This window comes from Exophiala oligosperma, assembly GCF_000835515.1.
Source record: "Exophiala oligosperma strain CBS 72588 unplaced genomic scaffold supercont1.6, whole genome shotgun sequence".
NCBI lineage: Eukaryota > Fungi > Ascomycota > Eurotiomycetes > Chaetothyriales > Herpotrichiellaceae > Exophiala > Exophiala oligosperma.
The window spans coordinates 2,335,659-2,358,915 of NW_015622823.1; the positions used below are offsets into that span (position 1 = coordinate 2,335,659).

At 50.8% G+C, this 23,257-nt stretch overlaps 7 protein-coding genes across 7 annotated transcripts; 4 read left to right on the top strand and 3 right to left on the bottom strand.

The window, feature by feature from the left end:
• Nucleotides 1-190: 190 nt before the first annotated feature.
• PV06_07242 (uncharacterized protein) lies at nucleotides 191-1,807 on the bottom strand. The gene has a single exon (XM_016408448.1). It carries the CDS (start codon nucleotides 1,711-1,713, stop codon nucleotides 220-222), a length of 1,494 nt encoding a protein of 497 aa, XP_016261928.1. The 5' UTR covers nucleotides 1,714-1,807; the 3' UTR covers nucleotides 191-219.
• A 3,067-nt stretch (nucleotides 1,808-4,874) lies between these two features.
• On the top strand, nucleotides 4,875-5,921 carry PV06_07243 (ribosomal protein S18). Its single transcript, XM_016408449.1, has 3 exons — nucleotides 4,875-4,996; nucleotides 5,053-5,279; nucleotides 5,330-5,921. Exons 1-3 carry the CDS (start codon nucleotides 4,918-4,920, stop codon nucleotides 5,522-5,524), a joined length of 501 nt encoding a protein of 166 aa, XP_016261929.1. The 5' UTR covers nucleotides 4,875-4,917; the 3' UTR covers nucleotides 5,525-5,921.
• A 138-nt stretch (nucleotides 5,922-6,059) lies between these two features.
• Nucleotides 6,060-8,259, top strand: PV06_07244 (uncharacterized protein). The gene is made up of 2 exons (XM_016408450.1): nucleotides 6,060-6,177; nucleotides 6,223-8,259. Exons 1-2 carry the CDS (start codon nucleotides 6,162-6,164, stop codon nucleotides 8,085-8,087), a joined length of 1,881 nt encoding a protein of 626 aa, XP_016261930.1. The 5' UTR covers nucleotides 6,060-6,161; the 3' UTR covers nucleotides 8,088-8,259.
• A 178-nt stretch (nucleotides 8,260-8,437) lies between these two features.
• PV06_07245 (uncharacterized protein) lies at nucleotides 8,438-10,985 on the top strand. The gene is made up of 2 exons (XM_016408451.1): nucleotides 8,438-8,816; nucleotides 8,878-10,985. Exons 1-2 carry the CDS (start codon nucleotides 8,591-8,593, stop codon nucleotides 9,993-9,995), a joined length of 1,344 nt encoding a protein of 447 aa, XP_016261931.1. The 5' UTR covers nucleotides 8,438-8,590; the 3' UTR covers nucleotides 9,996-10,985.
• A 238-nt stretch (nucleotides 10,986-11,223) lies between these two features.
• PV06_07246 (formyltetrahydrofolate deformylase) lies at nucleotides 11,224-12,330 on the bottom strand (the record flags this gene model as incomplete). Its single annotated transcript, XM_016408452.1, has 1 exon — nucleotides 11,224-12,330. Exon 1 carries the CDS (start codon nucleotides 12,229-12,231, stop codon nucleotides 11,224-11,226), a length of 1,008 nt encoding a protein of 335 aa, XP_016261932.1. The 5' UTR covers nucleotides 12,232-12,330.
• A 961-nt stretch (nucleotides 12,331-13,291) lies between these two features.
• On the top strand, nucleotides 13,292-18,928 carry PV06_07247 (uncharacterized protein; the record flags this gene model as incomplete). The annotated part of the gene is made up of 2 exons (XM_016408453.1): nucleotides 13,292-13,747; nucleotides 13,796-18,928. 2 exons carry the CDS (start codon nucleotides 13,292-13,294, stop codon nucleotides 18,824-18,826), a joined length of 5,487 nt encoding a protein of 1,828 aa, XP_016261933.1. The 3' UTR covers nucleotides 18,827-18,928.
• A 2,099-nt stretch (nucleotides 18,929-21,027) lies between these two features.
• On the bottom strand, nucleotides 21,028-23,044 carry PV06_07248 (uncharacterized protein; the record flags this gene model as incomplete). Its single annotated transcript, XM_016408454.1, has 2 exons — nucleotides 21,028-22,163; nucleotides 22,246-23,044. 2 exons carry the CDS (start codon nucleotides 23,042-23,044, stop codon nucleotides 21,028-21,030), a joined length of 1,935 nt encoding a protein of 644 aa, XP_016261934.1.
• Nucleotides 23,045-23,257: the final 213 nt, after the last annotated feature.

The following is a 23,257-nucleotide window of genomic DNA, read 5'->3' on the forward strand; positions in this document are numbered from 1 at the left end:
TTGGCGGCACCAGAAATACTGTATGAAGTCGAAGCCATGGCTATTGTACATCAAAAGTGAGGCCGGAAGGAGAGAAAGTAGTGCACACATGTTTCTATACCTAGACCCTCCCCTGCTGGTATCATTGTGCCCGGCCTCCTACTCAATCCAGCACCTTAGAAACTCCGAATCCAAATTCTCACACCAGATCGAAGAACCCCATCATGTTTTTCGTAACTGTCATGTATCGGTAACATCTTCTACTTTCGACTTCTTCTCTTGTGAGGACGCTTGTACTTCGTCAACAAACTCCACCTTGCGTTTCTTCGTTGGTCCTGATTCAGGAGTCTCGGCCATGGCGATTGGCGTGGATGCAGCAGATCCCAGACCACTTGTTCCCCCATTCTCCAGCGACGTCTTGGGCTTCTTTCTCTTGACCAGTCCGCTCAGGTCGGTCGCCGTCTCTGACGCTTGGGCTAGCTTGTCTTTTTTCTCCTGTTCCGTGGCACCGCTTCCCAGGATACTACCCAAGATACCCGAGAGCTGCTCTTTCATCTCCGTCTCCTCCTTAACATTGACCGGAGGCTTGCGAAGCTCGGCCAATCGCACTTCCATTTCCCCTATCATGTCCTGGACGTCTTCGACTTGAACCATGGCCTTGTCCTTCTGTGGCCCAGCCTCCAATGGTTCAATTGCCGCATTTTCTTTGGATACACGTAGCTTGCAGCAGTCAATAGCCTTCTCCTGTTGTGCAATGGCCTCATTTCGAATGTCCCAGTCAATCTGGAGCTCGCCTGTCGGGTTTCCATCTGCATCGCGTTGTTGTGTCTGTGAACTAAACTCAAGGGCCAAGCTGAGCTTGTAGTGACATTCGGCGAGAATGCTGGACTCTGGTGGTTCCAATTCTTCTCGCAATGCAAGACAATGTTTCAGGTCAATCACGGCCGCTGAGTATTTTTCGCCCTCAAGAGAGACCTCTGATTGTAGATCATAGATGTCGGCGACACTACTCTTCAGTTTCTTAACCTCTGGTGTCAGGTCTATCGATGCGACATATTTTCCCTTTTCCGATTCTTCGAGTTCGTGTTCTTGAGCCTGGTCCAGCTTCTTCAAATACAGAACACGGGCGAGGTCCAGCATTTCGTAAGCATCTGCAAAGTCGTCATCCTCCTCATCTTCCGCCTCCTGGTCTTGATCCGCTTCTTCTTCATCTGATTCCACCCAGTTCTCATCATCGCCGCTAATCTGGAAGAAGGGTTTGTCGGAGGTGGACTGTTCCGGCTTGACATTCTGTTCTGGAACAACATCACCTACGTTGGCAACTGTGTCCTCTTCTGCGACGGCGGGCAATTTCGAACTCTTTCCATTTGTCGTGTTGGTCGCGGCGGGCTTTCTCTTCTTGGACCCTTGTTTGCCCCTGTTTGAGGACAGCTGTGCTGATGCCGCAGTGCCACCCAGCACCGAGCTTGTTTGTTGACCAAGGAAGAAAAGACACTTTCCATATGAATACAGTAGATCTGCATTCCCTAGAGCCATTTCTCCATTGATCTCAGCCTGTAACTCTGTTGCCTGCGAATACAATTCAGCAGCTTCCGAGAAGTGTTTGACGGCATATTCGGCGGTTGCTTTGGCTGTGAGCTCAGCCAGTTGCTCCTGAGGCGACAGACTTGAAGCCTCGTCCGTGGGATGAGGAATTGATACGCTCTCGTTCCCAGTCTCGCGTGCTGTAGACATGTTTGCCAGTGATAGCAAGAGATGTTGCGGTGTGAGAGTGATAGAATGCACGGTACTGAGACAGTCGACGCAAACGTTGATGGGAGTATGTGAGTCGTACGGGGTGATTTGCGACAGCGAGGGAAGGATAAATCTATAGCCTGCGCTGCGTTCTCTTGGAATATAGGAAGTAACTCCCGCTCTCCAAAACTTCTCCGACGCGTCGCGCTTTCACGCGTCGGCCAAAAAACCACTTTACACTCTTCTTTGTATGTGCATGTGAATCTGCAATCTTGAAATCCGCGATACTCTAACTACAATACACAGTACTATTTCATGAGGACAATGGAGGAACCCGTATCAACGCCCAAACTACCCGCACCGGTTTTCAAGCCAAGTGCAACAGGCTCGAAGGACCAACTTCTGTCCTCATCGCCTGGCTTCGGAACTCCTGCATATCCAATTAAGGGCCGACCAACGACACTTAGACAGCCTTTCGCAGCACAGCTGAACACAGCTACGTCGCATAATGTCCCTACGGTCCTTCCGATCCTATTGCCCCCACAGACATTACGACCGGTCGCATTTAGAACCCTCACGAAGAAACATAATCTGACCCTCACATCCTCTGGGTTGGGTCTGTTGTCTACTTTTATAGGCAAGTTCTGTGGTAGTGGATGGCGAGAAGAGGGCCTCGCGGAGCGTGTCCTTGACGAAATCGCAAAAACATGGAAAAGAAATGGCGGAGGACTGATCATCGAAGATGGCCAAGACAAAAAACTAACAGGCATTCTCAAAACCCTCGAACCATGTATGTCTGGTGGCCGACTCGATTCGGGAAAGCTTTCTCGGACGAACAGTTCAGTAGCGGCGCCGACTCTTTCTCGGTCTGGTTCATTTGCAGACCGACCCAATGTGAGCAGAGAGGACAGTCAAACTAGCTTGGGCATTTCAGGATTGAACGTTGAAGAATCAGATCCCCAAACAGAGGACGAGCAACAACTGGACATAAGAACTTACCTTCAAGTCATAACTGCATTTGAGCAGCCTAGGCTCACCTACTCAACGACCAAGAAGACATTAGAGACTGCTTCGGGGAAAGCGTCTCTGCTACCACCGACACAGCACAAGGTAGCCATGTTCCGAAACCGATACCACTTGGTGCACCAGCGCCTCATGCGAAATGAATCTTTTCAGGCGCCATCATTTACTACATCGACCAGACCGCCCAGTCTGCTTCATTCTGGCAGTAGCGCTGCCACGCTCCAACAAGCATATAAAATCACCCCTATCTCAAACCTCCTGGGCCGCTCCGGCTCGTCACACCTCCTTCTCGGCATGCTGGTGTACTCTGCAGCTGGCGATATTGCATTGACAGATCTTTCCGGCAGTGTCACTCTGGATTTGTCCATAGCCCGCCCTGTCCCAGTGGGTGGTGCTTGGTTTTGTCCTGGAATGATCGTCCTTGTCGAAGGAACATATGAGGAGGATGGTTCTCACATCTCGAATCTCGGCACAGCCGCTGGCGTAGGCGGCCAGATTAAAGGACACTTTGTCACCGAAACCATGGCGGGACCTCCTGCTGAGAGACGCAGCCTTACAATCGGCTCTTCAAACGGTCTCGAGTCCGACAAAATGAATGTACATACCAGCGTTGGGGCTAGCTTCGGCTGGATCGATTTCTTGGGTGTCGGCAGCGAGAAAGGCATAGGCGCCCAAATGCGACGGCTTCAACGACGAGTATACACCCAATCTGCTCCTTCCACCTCACACATCGCAGACTTATCGGATAACAATGCAGACCGAGACGATATCACGGCACAACATCTACCACGGACGAAAATTGCCATCTTAGCAGAGTGTACACTGGACAGTCCCCGTATCCTTGAAGCCATTCGCGCCATTCTCTCGACGTACAACTCATCAGCCACCGATACGAACGATCTCCCTCTTAGCGTGGTCTTGATAGGGAATTTTATCTCTGCCGCAAGTATGGCGGGCGGCACCAAGGGCGGCAGTGTAGAATATAAAGAGGCTTTCGATGCTCTAGCTTCAGTGATCGCGGAATTTCCCTTTCTCCTGGCCAATACCACGCTCGTCTTTGTGCCCGGTGATAATGACCCATGGGCAAGTTCTTTCTCTGGTGGTGGTGCGTGTGTGCTGCCCCGTCAGGGAGTACCTGAGGTTTTCACTAGCCGAATTCGCAGAGTCATCGCCAGTGCGAATTCCGAACGGCAGGATAAAAGCAGCTTGGCTGGTGAAGCAGTCTGGGCTAGCAATCCGGCCAGACTAAGTTTGTTTGGCCCACTAGATGAGATCGTTCTCTTCAGAGATGATATCACTGGTCGGTTGAGAAGAACTGCTGTCACATTGGCCAACCCTCATGTCGAAGAAGACGATGATGTTAATACTGAGTTGGGCGAAGAGCGTGATGACGGTCATGAGGAGGATGTTACAGGAATGAGCGATACTCTCGACAAGCGCGTACACGAGGCGACCTCTCATGTTCCTGGTCCCGTCGAGAAAAAGGCTCATTCAAATACGGCACACTCGACGCAGGCTGCGCGCAAACTGATCAAGACCGTACTTGACCAGGCTCATCTCGCACCATTCGCACATTCAATTCGCCCGGTTTTCTGGGATCATGCCGGCGCTTTGTCATTATATCCTCTACCAACAGCACTGGTGCTTGCAGACGCAGAAATGCCCGGGTTCACAATCACTTACGAAGGCTGCCATGTCATGAATCCAGGACGCATTGTGGATGAATTGGGCATGAGTCGAGCAAGTTCTAGAGGGAGTGGAGTGGGCAGGTGGATTGAGTTTGATGTACAGAGGCAGAAGGGGGAAATGAGGGAGGTCAGGTTCTAAGGCTATGGGCCACCTGAGGGAGAATACACGGAGCCATGTAAGGAACGATTATATGATATGACTAGGATGTAATTGACGCTCTTGCTGTAAGAGCGCTCCCAATGATGATATAAAGAATCCGTTGAGTGGAATTAAATAGGTCGACGATCAAAAATGTAGGGCGCTGAGGAGCTCACGATCACAAAATTATAAGGCAGCGTCTCTTTTTCGCCGGGATGAGGGTGGTCCGCGCGCTTTTTTCTTGCCGTTTTACAGTATCTTCCTCCAACCCAAAGCAACCTTGACCTGCTCCCAGTCTGTATCTCGCCGACATTACCTACTTCGACAACGAGCTATAGACGAAAAGCAAGCGCCATGTCCCTGCGATTGGGCTCCAACTTGGGGCTAGAGCTACGGCTGGCAAAGCCGCAGCCACTGCGACAGTCCTTTACTCGTATGTGTTCAGAGAAATTGCTTGGAAATATTAGTCGGTTCGCTAACTTGGTACAGTGATACCTACGAGAAGTGCAACGCGGCTCGCTGTACACAGCAAAGATGACCAAAAGGCACAGGAGAGCCTAGCATTGTCGAGACAAATGACGCGAACCTGGAAAGTTGGCGATGTTTACGCTCCTCACGATTTGAGTGGTGCCGAAGCTCGAAAGTGGAAGCAACGAACGCGGCCTACGACTGATGTCTTTGACGCCCTATCGGTGAATCCCCTGAGCTTGTACAAGGTTTGTGGACCACCTTGAGCATGTAATTCCGTTGACTCATGTTGATTCAGAACTTTGCAATCATGTCTGAATACATGACCGAGATGGGTCGAATTCGACACTCCAGCTCTACCGGCTTGCGACCAGTCAATCAAAGAAAAATCGCAAAGGCTATCCGACGGGCGATATCACTAGGTTTAATGCCCTCGGTCCACAGACATCCTGAAATATTGAAGGCCCAATTACAAAAGCGGAAAGTTGGTTAATACAGCCATTAGGCACGACAGGAATACACCAATCCCACAACGAAAACACACCGATACAACTAAATGCACCGAGAAGAGGCGGGAAGAGTCTGCTAGCAGAACCGCTGCACTTGAGACCGAACATATACAAGCTATACGGAGCGCAGGGAAGATGCCAAGAGCAGGCAGACCATCTCCAGAAACACTTGAATGTGTTGATCTTGCGGCCAAAGATACAAAGAGTTCTTTTGAGTCGGGAGAACGGCAAAATGAGCTCAAAAGAGATTATCTGTACGAGTACGGTGTACCATAGTTGTAACTATTTGGGAACGCAGAGTGGCTCCGAAATTGGTCAGAGCCATGTCTACTAGCATTCCTATGTACAAATTTAGCGATAGAATTAAAGCGACCATCTCACTGAATATCACAAGGGAAAAATCCACGCGGAGGAACCGCACTACTAGTAATTACTCTATTGACGCACTTGGTCCCCGTTTTGCGAGACTGGCAAAGTGCCCGCTTTCCGCCCCGACTACAGCCTTGTCAGCCTCGTGTCAACGCATCGAACATCGTTTCGCATTCAACCACTTGCTCCCACCTCATACAAGAGTCAAAGCCCTTGCTAACTCGTTGCCCTTGCCCTACTAGATGCGGCGAAATGTCTCTTATTGCTGGTTAGTATCCGCTCCTCGATCAACAACTAGACTGATTAGAAGAAGATGGCATATTTGCCGCCTTACCTACGACTACGAGAGGGCAACCTACCCCGCTGTCTGCAGACTCAAAAGGCGAACGAATAGCCTACGCCTCGAACAAGTCAATCTTCCTGAGGTCGATCGACGATCCTGCCATATCTACACAGTATACGCAACACACAGCCGCAACAACAGTCGCCCGATTTGCACCATCCGGTTTCTACTGCGCTTCAGGCGATGCTTCAGGAATTGTCAGGGTGTGGGACTGTTCACCGAATGGTTCAGGGGCCACAAAAGGAGAATATGCCATTATATCTGGGAGGATCAATGATATTGCCTGGGACGGCGACAGTCAACGCATAATAGCTGTTGGCGACGGAAAACAACGTTACGGACACTGCGTGACTGCGGATTCAGGCAACACGGTAGGAGAAATCAGCGGGCACTCTGCGCAGGTCAACGCAGTTAGTATTCGACAGCAACGGCCATTGAGAGCCGCAACAGCCGGTGACGATAAGAACCTGGTCTTCTACCACGGAGCACCTTTCAAGTTCAACGATATTCCAGGCAGAGGCAACCATACTAATTTCATATATGGCGTGGCTTTCTCACCCGATGGAAGTCATCTACTCAGCGTTGGTGGTGATAAGAAGATCTATCTGTACGATGGCAAAACAGGAGAGGCGAAGACGGAGATTGTCGACAGCTCAGAGGGGCACAAGGGCAGTATCTTTGGTGTTTCATGGTCGAAGGATTCGAAGAATTTCGTCACGTGCTCCGGCGACCGTACCGTCAAGACTTGGGACGTAGAGGCAGGGAAAGTAACGCACACATGGACTTTTGGCGATGGCATTGCTATTCCAGATCAGCAAGTTGGCGTGGTATGGCCTTCGGGCAGGGCAGATGGCTTGATCATTTCGCTATCGCTTAGCGGAGACCTTAACTATCTGAACACAAATTCGAGTAAACCGACGAAGGTTCTCTCTGGACATCAGAAGAATATCACAGCACTCACCTCCTTAGGCGAGGCCGGCAGTGAAACGCTGTGGACGGGAAGTTACGAAGGTCGTCTTTGTGCATGGGAACCTGCAAACGGAACTGCAGAAACCATCGAAGGTGATGGACATACGAATATTATTTCTGGGCTTGCTGCAACGTCCACTGGCAAGCACCCTCAAATTTTCTCAGTGGGTTGGGATGACTCGCTCAGGACCGTCGATGCCGGCGCAAAGACCTTTACTGGGAAGGCGACTCAATTATCTTCACAGCCAAAAGCCTTGACCTGCACCTCGGATTCATTGGTCGTTGTTGCTCAGCTGGAGAGTGTAATTGTGTACAGAGACGGCGAAGAAGACGGAGAGCTTCCGCTCAAGTCCACACCGACATCTCTCTCGTCATCTGGAAGCACGGTTGCCATCGGTTCTGAGGATTCGAGCTTGCGGTTGTTTTCTGTGACACCTGGGAAGGCACCAAAACAGACCGCAGTTGTCGAAAAAGTCTCCGCCGCTCCTTTGACAGCAATATCCTTTTCTCAGGATGGTTCCATGGTCGCTGTCGGCACAGCAGCTGGCAAGATCTATGTTTACAAGATAAGTAGTGGAGTTACAGGTCTTGTGACAGGCACGGCAAACCTTGATCTTGTGATAGACCGTTGGAGTGCTCATACAGGCAAAATCACATGCATCGCATGGAATCCAGAGGGTACAGGTGCTGTCTCAGGAAGTCTTGACACCAACATATTTGCTTGGAGCCTCAGAGAGCCCGGGAAACGAGTGAAGGAGACCAACGCTCACAAAGAAGGGGTTAATGGTCTTGTTTGGCTCGGTGATGCAGTTTACAGCACTGGCGCAGATGCTACAGTGAAGAAGTGGAAGGTCCAGATAGTTTAGGTTAGGTTAGAACATCCCTGAAACAACCTGGGCGTCTGATGGTAGAAATGGATTACGATCATGAGGCTCTGAATGCAGCGTCCTTTGTGTCCAGGCGCAGACTGATTGATTGCCAAATGCGCGTTGATCCAGTTTGCTTTCTTTGTCTTCTGGTTCAACCATGTACAATAAGACTGCCAGGGTTTTGCTGAACAATATAGTATGTGGTTCGTACCACTAGGGAAGTTGTAACCGTGAAATGGGATCTGATCTGAATCTGATCTGTGTTGTAGGTCGACTATTCGAGAGACTCCACCTTCTGCCGACTGCGACTCCATTTCGACTGCCACCAACTGCCACTTCAACTTGGCCACCACCGCAAGCCTCCTTCTGTCCTCTTCACACACTATGAACGCCTGATTCTGGTACGTCGCCGTCTTCCTGGATGCGCAGAATCTCGTCCTGCGTCGCGCCCCGAAAGCGCTCGCCGTGAATCCTTTACATCCATTACGCACCACTCCGAGATGGCCACGTTCGACGAGACATTCAACCCAGCGGCACTCGCGCGATCTGATACCATCACATCAGCGACGAGTAACGCGAAAGCGCCTCCCGGCTCCTCCTCCAAATCCTCGAAACCCTCGCCAAATTACCCTCGAGTCGATCTTGAGCCCCTCTACGCCGAACTCAAGTCGTTAATAGGACATGACTGGGAAACATACTACGAGACGCTGACAAGATTCATACGGGGTACGCAAGCGGGAAATTCCCTAGCATGAAATTTTACAGCGACACTGACCTGCTGTAATAGGTGAACTTAATGCCCGCGAGTTTGGTGATGTTTGCGACGCCTTCATCTACACCTCTCCCCAGACGGAACACGCACATAATTCACTCATCCTTGCCGTGCTGTGCAACGCATCCCGCGATCCACCGGAGCCAGGGCTCGCAGCATGGGTCAGCGCTACTACCGACAAGTCCGCGCTCGCCACCGCGAACAAGCCCGCAGTCACGAGCGATGTTGGAGAGCAACGTCTGAAGAGCGAGGTCATGTCCCTCCCGGCCAGGGATAGGCGGCGCCTCAAGGCTGCTACGAATGACAAGGAGGAGGAGGCCGCATCTGCAGCAGCGAAACGAAATCAGTACGAAGAGTCATATATGACAGGCCGAATCCAAGCTCCTGAGAACGTTTCCGCGGGCGGGACTGTGGCCGGCGGTATAACCAAGACAAACTGGGAGATGGAAATACGAAAACGGTACATGCAGCCCTTGTTCGCGGAGACGCTAGAATTCCCGGACCCAAACACGATACATGCCCGCATCGTCCCGCTGTGTTATGAGGAGGGTGTTGCAAGCGGATGCAGTCTTCAGTGTGCCGAGTATGTGGCTATATCGGCCGAAAATTACATCAAGAGTATGATTGGTGAAGTCTTTGACCGGGTTAGGAGTAACGGCCCACGTTACGACGAGAATAGTGCAAACGGTGGTATTTTGACTTCCCGCTATAAAAGAGCGATCGATCGAGAAGAGACGGAAGTCAAGATGGGCAAGTTGTCGAGGACAAGGGATGATGAATTATTACCCTGCGAGGCGGCTGCTGCATACTCGAGACGCCCTATTGGAATGCCGGATTTACAACTCGCGAGAGCTACCGGGCCGATTCCGTGGAACCAGATGCCTCTTGTGGATTGGACAATTGGAAATGCAAGCGCCGGCTACGACTATGAGGAATGGCAGGCCAAGCTGCAAGAAATGTCCATCGGAAGTGGAAAGGAGAATGGGCACATCACGGGTCACATCCTTGATAAGCTGGAGGACGGCATGGACCTGGATGGTGCTAATGACAACTATGGATGGGAAGGTGCCGGGGAAGATGAGCGCGTTGGACTGCAGAATGTACTTGCGGATTGTCTATCTGCTGGTGGTTAGGAGCCGACCGGCACGGGACAAGAGAAGAACGATGACGATCATGAGAAAACATCTGCAGAGACTGGCACCGCCGAGACCAATGATTCAAGTTAGATCGACAACATTTTGGGCCTCGTCAACTCGCGACAATCTCGACGGGTGATCGACTTGGGCAAAGGTGAAATGGTCATCAATCTGAAATTCACGTTAACGTTGACGACCACGATTGAATTGAAATCTCGGTTTGGCGGGGGCATAGAAGCAAAGGAATTGGACCTGGAGAGCTATGTCCTATGGGGATGTACCAGAGACAGTCACGTTGAGTGGAATGGGACAGCCAAACGACTTGATTTTGAAAGTAACTACGGGTTCACTTCGAGTCTCAGCATCATCCGCGGTTGGTATCCGCGAAGCCTTTTAAGAGAAGAGTCAAAGGTGGCAACCATGACGTACAAACGACCGCCCGGAGTCTGGATGCGTAGACGCGAGCAGCACGTACTGAAGCAATCACAACGTCCAATCAAACCCCACAAGCCACCAGGACGGAGCTGAGCAGGCGGCAAAGATCTCCCGAGATCAATGAAGTGGACCAGGATCTACTAACGAGTATCGACGGGGAATTGATTAAGAGAGGAACGTTGTAAGGAATACCTACGGAGAGAAAAGTCTTCGCAAAGACTTTTTCATCTTGTCCTTTTTGGACATGACAATACGACATTATGATACCCCACCATTAAGGACCAGTGCTATCGCCGGCTTGTATGATAGACGGATTGAATGACAAGTCATCAAGGGAAGGTTATTTTGGGTTTTGTGCGTGATTGTTGAAGAAGATCAAGGAGAACTAGCAAATTACCTAGGTCCCTACCTACATAGGTATGTTTCAGACAAGTAACATACTTGACTAAATGTTGATAGTAGAGCAGAGAGATTCAACTGAAGATTCTGAAGTAGATATTTCTATGGCTGCTGACTTGTTTGCTGTTTTGGGTTTCAGTCCTTGAGTCTTTGAGGTGGCTTTTCCGCCCCGTTGTTTATATATTCACTCAAGTTCCTGTACATAGTAATGGGTACACTAGGAGTGTACAGTAAAAACGAGAAATCGATCGTGATGCCCATGTCCTTTGTACGTCTAGTCTTTTTCGTGAAACTACCTACAAATATACTAACAAAGAAATTCGTGCTTTTATCTTTGCCTTGGTCTAGCGAGTTTACTCAGATGACTTGCTCGTTCAAAAGACCAATAAAATCAATTAAAGACCACCGTCTTGTGCCCATTGAGAAAGACCCTCTGTTCCGCCACCCATTTGACGGCGGCGGCCAAGACCTGGGATTCAACGTTGCTCCCCTCGTCGACGAGTTCTTTGGGTGTCATGCTGTGGTCGACGCGGGCGACTCGCTGCTCGATGATGGGGCCCTCGTCGAGGTCGGCGGTGACGAAGTGGGCGGTGGCTCCGATGATCTTGACCCCGCGGTCGTAGGCCTGGTGGTAGGGCTTGGCGCCCTTGAAGGACGGCAGGAAGCTGTGGTGGATGTTGACGATCTTGCCGGACATGACCTCGCAGAGCTTCGGGGAGAGGACCTGCATGTACCGGGCCAACACGACGAGGTCGATGTTGTGGGCGTGGATGAGGTCGAGGATCTGGGACTCCTGTCGCTGCTTGGTGTCCTTGGTCACGGGGAGGTGGTGGAAAGCGACGCCGTAGGACTTCGCCAGGGGTTCAAAGTCCGGGTGGTTGGAAACGATCAGGGGGACGTCGATGGGTAGTTGGCCCGTCTTTTGTCGAAACAGGAGGTCGTTGAGGCAGTGGCCGATCTTGGAAACCATGATGAGGACCTGGGGCTTCTGCGAGACCGGCCTCAAGGCATAGTCCATTTCGCTGAAGGTCGTGGAGAGGGCGTCGAATTCCCGCGTGAGGTGGTCCGTCGTCTCCGCGGGGCCAAAGTGTACCCTCATGAAGAATCTCTCCGAGTCGCGGTCACTGAATTGTTGCAGGTCCAAGATGTTCAGGCTGTTTTGGGCAAAGATGCCCGTCACCGCGTGGATGATGCCCGGTTTGTCCGAACAGGACAGCGTGAGGATGTGGTCGTTGGCCATTTTGGTCAGGATGGGTGACGGCGGGGAGAGTTTCTGCGAAGACCAGAGGCGATGAGCACTAACGACAAAAGTGCGAGGTGTTGATCGAAAGGATGGCCTTGGTCTCGGTCGTGTCGTGGCTGTACAAGCAAATCTTGCCGATCGGAGCAGTAGGACCATAGCCTCGAAAAAGAAGAGAGGCCTCGAGGTTTATAGACCCTAGACTTTTCAGATTCTAAAAGAAACGTGGTGAGGTTATGGACTACTTGTACATGTGGGATTTGTCGACTTTTGATATTTAATCATCGTTCGCAAGGCTCAAAATTTCAGCCAATTACCCCGTGGGATTGCCATATTGGGTTAGCGTCATTTTGGATACCTCTGCAGACAATGAAAAAGAGTACGTATCGAATCAGTATCTCGCGGTTCCACATGTTGATAACCTGATAAAGACTATGGAACAGGAACAGATTCTCTCATTAAGCGATCATGATTCTCGATGTGAGCGGCGAGCCACGTAGGACAAGAGAAAGGGAGCGAGGTCTTGAGCCAAGGAAAATGGGTTATATGTTGTACCGTAAGTCTTGCTACGGTGGACCTTTGAGCGTTGTCGCGCGTGGTGTTTCAAGCTTGTGAGTGAGAATTCTCATGATTCAGGACCAAATAGAAAACAATTTCAATCAAACGCTTCCTGAGTTCAGCCACAGAGATTCCTTTTCTGAAACATGTACCAATCTCGAGAAGCCATCAGATGAGCCCGTCGCAGTGGCCCATGTCTTGGTAAGAAGCTCTGCCGTTGATTGGCGATGCAGCACTTTCCTAGTGAGTCCAACCAAGGCTTGCCGTGGCCTGCGTCTTTAGGCAGTCTAGGCATCCGTCTCCACCTTTAGCACAAAGGAGCAAGGAGGAGTACAAGGGGGAAGCTCGACGATCTGTGACTCTCAATTCCGCTCGCAAATGTGGTTGATCCAGAGAATCCCTCAAGAGAAAAACCACTGCGCCGTCTGATCGATAATGAATGAATGAGCTGCCTGCAGAAGTGCCACGCTCGTCTCAGGCTGCCAGCAGCTGCCTACACCATTCCTTGCCCTCTTTTCTCACCTTTGTCCTTGGTCGATAAGGGGCCAATGGGTATTTAACAACGCATACTCACCTCAGAACACTGACCGGACACATCATAACACTTCCCTAACACTTCTACTGATTATCCAGCAGCTCTTACAACAACCAGGAAAACATCATGGAGCTTCCTGATATTCCAGTCTCGATTCCCGAATTCATTGACTATGTCAACCAGCATCCAAATTCCCAAGCTGGTGTTGCAAAAGCAGTCGAACCATTCAAAGCTTTCGAAAGCAAGCTCAGAGAAGTCTACGCACAATTCCCTACTGACCCTGCTGCAACTGCCAATCATCTCGTTCCCGTTTTTGACAGTGCACCCCTCACCATACGAGCAAGAGACCTCAGCCAAGAGTCAGCAGCCGGACAAGAGAAGTATTTGCTATCCCTTCCCGATGAGCTCCGGAGAAAGCACGACTCTCTGGCTACTGTGCAATCGCTCAAGGAGTTCAAAACCAACTTCAATGTTTTCTCGGAGTCAGCGTTGGTTGACCTGGACTGGAGCAATGTGGTCGTTGCCGGAAGCGCTGTCGTTACGTCTTTGCTACCGGTGGATGCACCTCATAACGAGTCCAAGGTAAATCGAGAGCACTTTTGGGGAGCTAGAATCTAACATCAACCCCAGAGAGCCCTTCGATCATACTACCATGAAGACCTCGCACCTGCCTCTGACGTTGACATCTTCCTTTATGGGTTGAATGAGGATCAGGCCATTGAAAAGATCAAACAGATCGAGACCAAAATTCGCGATAGCATCCTCGCCGAGACTACTACGATCCGCACGAAGAATGCCATCACCATTGTCTCGGAGTACCCGACTCGCCATGTGCAAATTGTGCTCCGCTTGTACAAAAGCGTCTCTGAGATCCTCACTGGATTCGATGTCGACTGCTCGTGTGTAGCCTACGACGGCGAACAAGTCTGGGCCTCTCCGAGAGCACTGGCAGCATTCATGACCCAAATCAACACAATCGATTTGACCAGAAGATCCCCATCGTACGAGAATCGGCTCTCAAAGTATTCTCACCGTGGCTTCGAAGTGTACTGGCCGGCGATCGACCGGACTCGAATCGATCCCACAATATTTGAACGGTCATTCACAAGAGTCCAAGGTCTAGCACGAGTTCTTGTCCTGGAGAAGCTCCCGCACCCGAACGATCGAGATACCTACCTTGCCCAACGTCGAGAGGAAAGAGGCCGCCCCCCATTGCCATGGCAAAAGCGCTTTCGGCATGAACTGCCAGGAAACATCAAAGACGCCCAGCCAGATGACGTGGCCGAGTGGGTGGAAGAAGACGAAGTGTCTAACTACCACACCGTAGGGATCCCATATGGTCCACGATACAACGCCAAAAAGATCGAAAAGCTTCTTTTCACAAAGGACCTCTTGCTGAATGCCGAGTGGAACAGACCGAAGGACCGCGAGACAAAGTTGCATCGCCATCCAGCATTCTTCGGCTTTGTCAATGATGTGATTCATGACTGTTGCGGCTTCTGTCCTCAGCCAACAACAGATGCAGATCTCGCAGCCTATGAAGAGGAGAGCAAGATCTATATCGCTGGGGATCTTACATTCCTCAAAGACGACCCTGGAAGACAGGCTATTGGCAGCTTCAATCCAATCACTGATGATGATTGGACCGAAATGGCATATGTTGGCAACACCACAAGACTCTGCCAAGCTATCGTCGACCAAGATCTAGAAGCTGTCAGGGACTGGTTCTCCTCTCCCGAAGTGGTCGACGTGAATCGGCGTGACCATACAGGCCGGACACCTTTGCATTTGGCTACTATGTGTTCAACTCCCGAGATAGTCCATTGTCTTATTGAACATGGTGCCCGTCTTGTTTCCAGGTTGTACAATGGCATGACAGCTTTGCATATTGCAGCTCATCGCGGTGATACTCGAATGGTCAAAGATATTCTAGAGAAGAGTTCAGCCAATGAGGAAGAAGAATCACAAAAGGAAGAGGCTAGGAAGAAACAGCGCAGAGCCGCAGCATCTAAAGCCGCAGATGAGCAACCAGCGCAGCCAGACAGCGAAAGCACTAATTCGTTCGAGTCTGATGAAGACATGGACGAAGACGAGGATGACGAAGACGAAGACGAAGACATGACCGAAGGATCCTTCGTCAAGGTCCGTGGCGGCGAGGATACGCCAGATGCCATGGCAGAAAACAAAGATGAGCCAGATATCTTTGACATTGACGTGCTTGCCTGGGACAGTCCTCTGTCTCCCCTTCACCTCGCTATCCTGGCTGGCCACACTCATATGATCGATTTATTGATCGACGAATATGGTGCTGACGTTCTCTTGCCGGTAAAGATCTTGGATAGCTATGACAGAAAATCAGCACGTGCGGCAATCCTCACAATTGTACTCGCCCTTGAACTTCCCCTGCAACGAGCCAACGAAACAGTCAAGAGTCTTATCTCCCATGGCGCAAGTGCAGTCCAGGCAGACATGAGCCATACCACAGCTCTTCATTTCGCAGTTAGTCACGCCAAAACACTGATTCTGGAGACGCTACAAGCCGCCGACTCGACGGCATTTTCGAAGGCTTGCAATTTCCTGGCCGTTTCGGGATGGTACTCTCACCCGTCAGTCAAGGCACCTATCATCACAGCCATTCGGGCCCGGAATATGGAAGTTGTTCAAACTTTACTAAAGGCTGGGGCGCATCCACATGTTGATTTGGAGACATTTGTCCAAGCTTTCAAACGAGGCATCACAGGACGTATAATAGACGACCCCGAGCAGATTCAATCAATCTTCCAACAACACGTGGAACAACCAATTACTGTTGCTCTCAACATGGAAATGATAGATCTTGTCGACCAGCTAGTTGACATGGGAGAAGATGTCAATACCTTGCCCACTTCTGCCTATCAGTTCCTTGGCGCTCAATACTGGAGAGGAGAGCCCAAGGCATTACTGGATCTCGTCCGGGACAAAATCAAATCTCTGGAAAAATCTCTGCACTCGGCAACCGAAGCAGAATTGGAAAAACCCAAATCATTAGGGAATGATGAAAAGTATCTGGCTTTTGACAAAGGGACCTATCAATATTGGATGGCATATCATGATCTTCGTGAGGCAAAGGTCGCCGAAAAGTATCAACGAAAGGAATACGAAAAGCAACTCGCTGCTTCCAAACAGTCCGAAGACGGAAGTAAGGAGAAGGATGCTGCGATCAGAGACACTCTGTCAAAGCTGACGAAATTGGAACAAAAACTTGTCGCCAAAGGCGGCAAATCCTTCCACGAGTTGCACAAGGTTGAGGACTCGAAGAATAATCAGAGGCCAAATATTTATGCCTACCATTCCGAACCAAGCTTCAAAAATGTGCCATATGAAACAAAGATCTCATTCAGGGTTGCTGATCTTACACCGGAGAAAAATGCCAAATACATCAAGCTCTTTGAGGCGGCTTGGACTGGTGATGCCGCTACTGTTCGGTCACTCTGCTTGGAAGGCTCGCAGCCTCTTGCAGTGGCGATCTCGGATTATCGCTCGTTCACTCCATTCTCCATTGCGGTGCTGCGGGGACATCTTGACCTGGCGACCCTGATCGTTGAAATAGCCACAGCTCAGTATCAGCCCGAGAAGAAATCTGAACACTATCACTACACCATCCAGGCTACCGAAGTCGACGACGATGACAGTGATTACAGCGAGAGTGTGAGTTCTCAAGACAGCCGTGAAGTCAAAGTCTTGGCGCAGCTGGTGAATGACACCTTCACTATTGATGATGCAGTTGCTCTCGCAGAAAATGTCAAGTCGAGGATCTCCCCTGAGACCCTGGTGAAGTGGACGTGCAACGTTGATCGTGCTCTTGCTGAAGATATGGGCGAACGAAGAGTCAACGACGCCTTCGGCGCCTATCGCAGACCGACTCCCTGGCTAGGTGGGAACCTCTCAGCTCAATCCTGGTCCTGGTTTCATGGAGCCTTCGATGAGATCCAGAACAGACGCCGAGCCAGTCTTGTACGATATGCAATATTCACCAATGACATGGTTTTGTTGAAGTTTCTGATCAAGACTGGCACGGCAATAGCTGCTAACAAGGATGATGAAGACACTTTGAAGGTGATGACTATTGATCAACTTGACTTTGAAATGGCTATCAGGCTGGGCAGGGTCGAGATGGTAAGTGAGATGATCCGTACTACTGGATACGGTTTGCCTTTGCAGAAGATGTTCCAGACCTCTGGGGTCAAACTCGACGAAAAGCCACAATACTATCAAGGGTTGACCGTGCATGGTAAGAAGCGACAAGACTGGGCAGACGCAAGTCGAAAGGGCGTCCACCACAAGAAGGCCGAATTCGATCTTGGCATTCCACTCCTTGTTGCAGCGTTCCAAGGAAACCTTGAGTCTACAGAGTACTTCCTCTCCGACGCCCCCCTTCACCGCTACCTCGACTTCGCACATTCTTTCCGAGATGACAAGCACATTCGAGCATTGGCACAAGCCAGAGGTGGCCTTCCAGGATCATTGACAACTTGGCTTGGAACACACAGCGGCCTCGCACTACACTTGGCTATTCTTTCGTCACCAAACAAGGATGGTACTCAGCCGACTTTTGATTATCTTCTCGAAAAGATGCCAGAATCCTTGGAGCTCCGGTCGGCGGATGGAAGCACGCCACTTCACGTTGCGTTTCAGGCCCATCGGTACTACGCCGCGAAGAAATTGATCGCCGCCGGTGCGAATCAAGCCACGAGAGACGAAAAGGGGAGAAACATCTTGCACAGCCTCTTGGACACTTTTGATTTCGACAAGCCCGCCTTACTACGATCGGTCCTTGGTATGCTTGACCAGAGTCTCGTCGGATCGTTACTGCTTGAGCGATGCACGGGAACCGATCCCGGCGGACTCACTCCTATTGCTTTGTATCTCAAGCGTATCAATTCCCCGACTGGATGGGAAGAGAGTGTGAGGATCATCCTTTCTTGTTCACTGGGCAAAGACCTGGAGAAGATGGACGGGGCCGGTGATTATCCTCTTCACAGCCTCGTGCGTCGTGGATCTCTCAAGCTCGTCCAGTTCCTGGTTGAGTATAGGCCTGGGCTTCTCCACTGGGAAAATGCAACGGGAATGACCCCTCTCGACGTTGCAATGGCAATGGACCTTGGTGCACAAATCGAACATCCACCAGAGCTGGTGAACTCAACCAGTTGGAGCGTTGAAACTGTGCCGGCGAAGGACTTTGCAGGCAAGCACGAGAGAGTGCAGAATGGTGAAGAGGAAGAAGAAGAAGTAGGAGAAGCAGCAGATGACGGCTCAGGCCGAAGCATCAATTGGCAGGTGTATCGACTTGTCGAATCTCTCGTGGCCAAATACCCCGCCAAGAGGAAGCTGGTCGGTCTCCATGACGCGAACGAAGTTGCAAAACGGCTTGCGGTTCAGCAGCAGAAAAAGAATGCCGAGATGCGACGCCGTGAGAAACTCGGCATGAATGCTGGAAGTGGTCGCGGTTACTATCATCAGTATCGATACCAGAACCAAGACAGTACAGCGGGAACACAAGACGAAATCAGCCAGAACTTTGCCAAGGCGATGACGTTTATTCCCTGGGATGAAATGGTTTGGAGGATGAACGAGGCTGGCGAAAAGGACATTGAGCATGAGTACACAAGAAATATGGAATAGTGAATGGGTGGACTGATCACAATGCGATGAGTTCATTCTGTTGTACGAGTATGGAATGCCGAATGGTAAGCATTGCATCATTTCGATTCTTTCCAAATTTCTCCCACCCGTGTGCCTGGTAAGGTACTATTTAATAATTGAAAGTTTGTCCGACCAATTTCTCACTCAAAGCCCACAATCTCTCGGCGCCGTCTTTGTCGAGAGCATAAGGTTCGGCATGATCGTCTGCAATTTGACAATCATCGAGGTACGATCCGTTATAGTCTGCTTACACACGCGTGAAAGGTTTTTTCATTAGCTTCAGCCTCGGGTAGTTTCGAGGATAACATGGGGCGTGAATCTTCACACGACGCACCTTCAATTGACGGATCAAAGGCGGCCACAATCTGGGTCGAAGGTCCCGAAGCGAGCGTCTTCCATTTGAGAATCGGGTCTTGTATCATGTTGCCATTTTCGTCGAGCCATCCTATGATAAACCAAGGATGAATGTCAGCGTCGGCGTCAAGGGGACTTGCCCATGTATCACACAGACAGCATCAAAAGGGGGAAGGGCCAGGGGATGATAATGTTTATGAAAAGACAACGAAGAAGGAAAAGAAAAACAATCATACCGAATCTCTTCATCTCATCGACGGTGATATTTTGGATGATATTCGTCAAGATCCGGCCCGGGTAGAGGCTGTAAGACCTCAAGCCCTTCGGGCCCAGTTTCTCGGCCAGTGAGACCGAGAAGAGCATGTTGGCGGTTTTGGATTGACCGTAAGCCTTCCACTTGTCGTAGACGATTCCGTTCTGAAAGTTGTGGTCGTCGAACCTGACGGGTCCACGCTTGTGTCCCGAGGAACTCACGTTGATCACCCTGCCACCGCCGCCGGGTCCTGGAAAGAGCAGTTTCGGCATGATCAGGTTGGTGAACAAGAAATGACCAATGTGGTTCGTGGCGAATTGAGTTTCGATCCCTTCTGGGGACGTGGAGAACGGGTTCGAGGCCATGACCCCGGCATTGTTGATCAAAACGTCAATCTTTTCTCGAGTCTCGTTGATTTCTCGTGCCGCCTTTCTGACGCTTCGTTGTGACCCCAAATCGATCTCGAGGATCCTGACATTGACCTCGGGCGTCTCGTCGGTGATGAGAGACTGTGTCCGCCGTATCCTGGATACGTCACGACCGGCGAGGATCACCAGGGCAGGGTGTTCTCGACAGATGGCTCGGGCAGTCTCGGCACCCAAACCTCCAGGTGATGTACCCGTGATGATAACTGGGGGGGAAACGAAAGATTCGAACGTCAGCTGTTTGCCCACTTCCTTGGAGGGTCAGCTTCGAGGTCGGACAACCTAATACTTGCCTGTCTTGCCTCGTATATGATCCGAGAGAGCCCTACATACCTCATCGGCCGTAGGGGTCTTGTTGAATTTGTTCATGTTTTATGAGACGACGAAGTATTTATTCTGTGCTTTTGGAACGTAGGTAAACGAGTCGATAAAGTTCATCAAAAGTCTATCAACAAACTGTCTGGTTGGGTAGAACCGACCGCGTTACATCTCGTCCCTTGATGGCATCGTCCAACTTTTTGTACCCCGTATTGTAGAGCAAAAGAACAACTGCGGCCGCATTGACCGATACTAAGTCCGAGCCATGGCCAATCGTTGTGAGATAGGTTCTGGGTTGTGAATGGACGAACTGTCCACATTCAACAACGGTTGCATCTGTGGACAATATCGTTATGGCCGTAGCTTTTATCCCCATCCATCGATCCATCAACAACCACGTTCCCACATGGTGGTTGACGGGAGTCGGCCAATGACGTGGATCCAAAAGCCCCGGTGGAGTAGGTACTAACTGTAAAGAGTAGGTGCAAGGGTGGTGGTATTGTAGCAGACCACTTTAAAGACCCTCATGGTTGGTCGTTAAGCTTCGACATGGATATATTTTACGGTAAGCTAGTCCTAGGTATGCTTTTTCATTAGAGCGAAGACACAACACCTCATCTGTTGTTCAAGGCAATTCGTTCACGTACCGATGGATACTTTGCCGTTTACGGTACTCGAGGATCACGGGGTTTCTGGCTGAAGTCACGGGGTTGTGAGTGTGATATCAACCCATCGAGACCCTGCTCCTACACCTAAGAAGAAACAAAACTTCCAACAAGGATAATCACACGTTCAAGTCATTTTTGCCCCGGCTTCCGCCCAAACCAGTCTTAGGCTTTGCTAAACCAGGCCAGATTTGGTAGACAATCACCGCCAGGATTCATGCCCACCACCGATGGCAATTGAGGATCTTTGTGAAAGTCGTCCATCAACAAACCATCATCTCCACTGCTCGCAATAGGCCAAAGATAGTTGCCGATCGACGAAGGAGGTGACTCCCGACATTGTTGTCCTTGTAGCAAGTGTTGTTGTTGTCGTTGTTGTCCCACCAATAATCTCTGTGGGCTTGATGTTGAATCCGATCCCGGACTTTTCACCTTGAAGATCTCCTCCATGGTCGTGTTTTCCACGATGCTCGTCAGAGCTTTTCGGATACGGCACGCCATGTGGTAATGTCGTTGGACGCTGCCCAAGGTCCTCGCGAACAAGCGTAGCCATTGCTCGTCTTCTTCCAGAGCCAGTGGATCGCGGAGGGCGTTTCGGATCAGGCTCAAGGCCGCGACAAATACATTGTCCAGGATTGTGGGTACCACCAATTCGACCCCGTGGATCTGAGTGAGGAGTTGAACGAGTCGGGCGATCCGTACTGCCTTTTGACGGATAAGACCCAAGACCTCTGGCAACGTCAGTCCCGGTAGTAGGAAGGCGGTGGCATCATCATTGTCTCCAGCCTGTGTCGTCGTCGTTTGACCGTTGTTTCGTCGACCTGGAGGACGGAGCAACATGATTTGAGTCGCCAGATACTGTGTGTGGAGGGTGTAGGCTGAAGGTTCCAGAGTGACGGTTTCTCCCTCCCTCAAGGCCAGATCTGTAGGCAAGTTGTCGTATTCGGATTCCAATCCCAGGTATATTCTGTACAATTGGTCCATGGTGTTCGGGTCAAGGGGCTGAGGCCCATTGATGATGTCTTGGGCCCGAGCCATCTGGGAACAAAGGCTGGTCCATTCATACAGGTGTGACTGATCGCCATCGTCGACGGTGTTGGTGGAAGTTACCACGGTGACGCTGAGGAGTGGGACACCTCTAGGGCGGCCTATGAACCACCCCCAAATGGTGTCATAGAGGAATGTCCCCAGGAAGAGGCGTTTCTGATACCTCCACTCCTCTACCGAGATGGCTCCATTCTCCACCAGAGTCGAACGGTCTTCGTGAAGTCCCAAGTCCAGGAGCAATCGAACCGCCATTCCTGTGTTTGTTTGGGCCCATAATCAGCCTTTGCAAGCGATAGCAACAATAGTCATGGACACAAGGGACGGAGTAGGCCTTACCCATGAACATCCAACCGATCCTGTTTTGTCCCGTTCCAGCCTCATAGTTACTCACCAGTAGACACCCTTGCAAGGCTGCAACTGTCGGATTCTCAATCTCGATTTGGAGGTTCATCTTTGCCCGTCGGAGATATTCCCTCCCGACTTTTCTGATGGCACTCGAAGTGCTGTTGCGAGAACCGCAAGCCAGCATGGCATCCTCCAACCCCTGGGAGTAATATTGCGACGCGTGGCCGGCGGCTTTGTGGGCGATGAAAAAACATCTGTCGACGATACTACTCCAAAGTTCGTTGGATTTCCAGTATGATTCGAGCACGGCCTTCCTGGCGCTCGGAGAGTCGGCATCAATCTTCAACAACAGGGGCGGTGGTGGTGACGGGTCGATCTCCAGATCGTCCAGATCCGGACCATGGCATGGATACTGAAGATAACATTGGGAGGTCGGGCCGTAGAAGCCCAATTGTGCCCGATCGGACTCTGCGTGGAACAGGGGCCGCGGCGGCGGCACGTCAGGCGGCGGCGCACTCGTGGAAGACGATCTGTGTTGCTGCTCATGAGATACAACGGGTGGGAGACCAAGAGTGTTCCATATTGAGGAAAGAGGCTCTCCTTCATCGTCGTTCAGGTTCGTTGCCTCGAAGGTTGTGCTGGCCAGGCCGTCTCCGCCGACGTCGCCACTGAACATCTCATGATCAGGTTGAGTGTCAGTCACCCGTTGGATTTCCGATGGTGAATAGAGCTCTGGTGGGAATGATGGTTGTTGTTCATGGTGGTTGAGGGACGAAAGTACGTTGTCCATGCCGTGGCCATTGGTTTCGCCGTATGAGGTTGTTCCATCATCCTCAGAAGTCCGAGTTCGCGATGTTATGTCGTGGCCGCTCTCAGCATCGGTGTTTTGTTTCAATAGTGATTCCAGAATGTCGAGACGTGACTTTATGACGGTTATATCCTCGCGAGGCTCACGACTTCGTGAGAGATGTGAGCTTGGGAGTCACGGGCTGCTTTTCTTCTG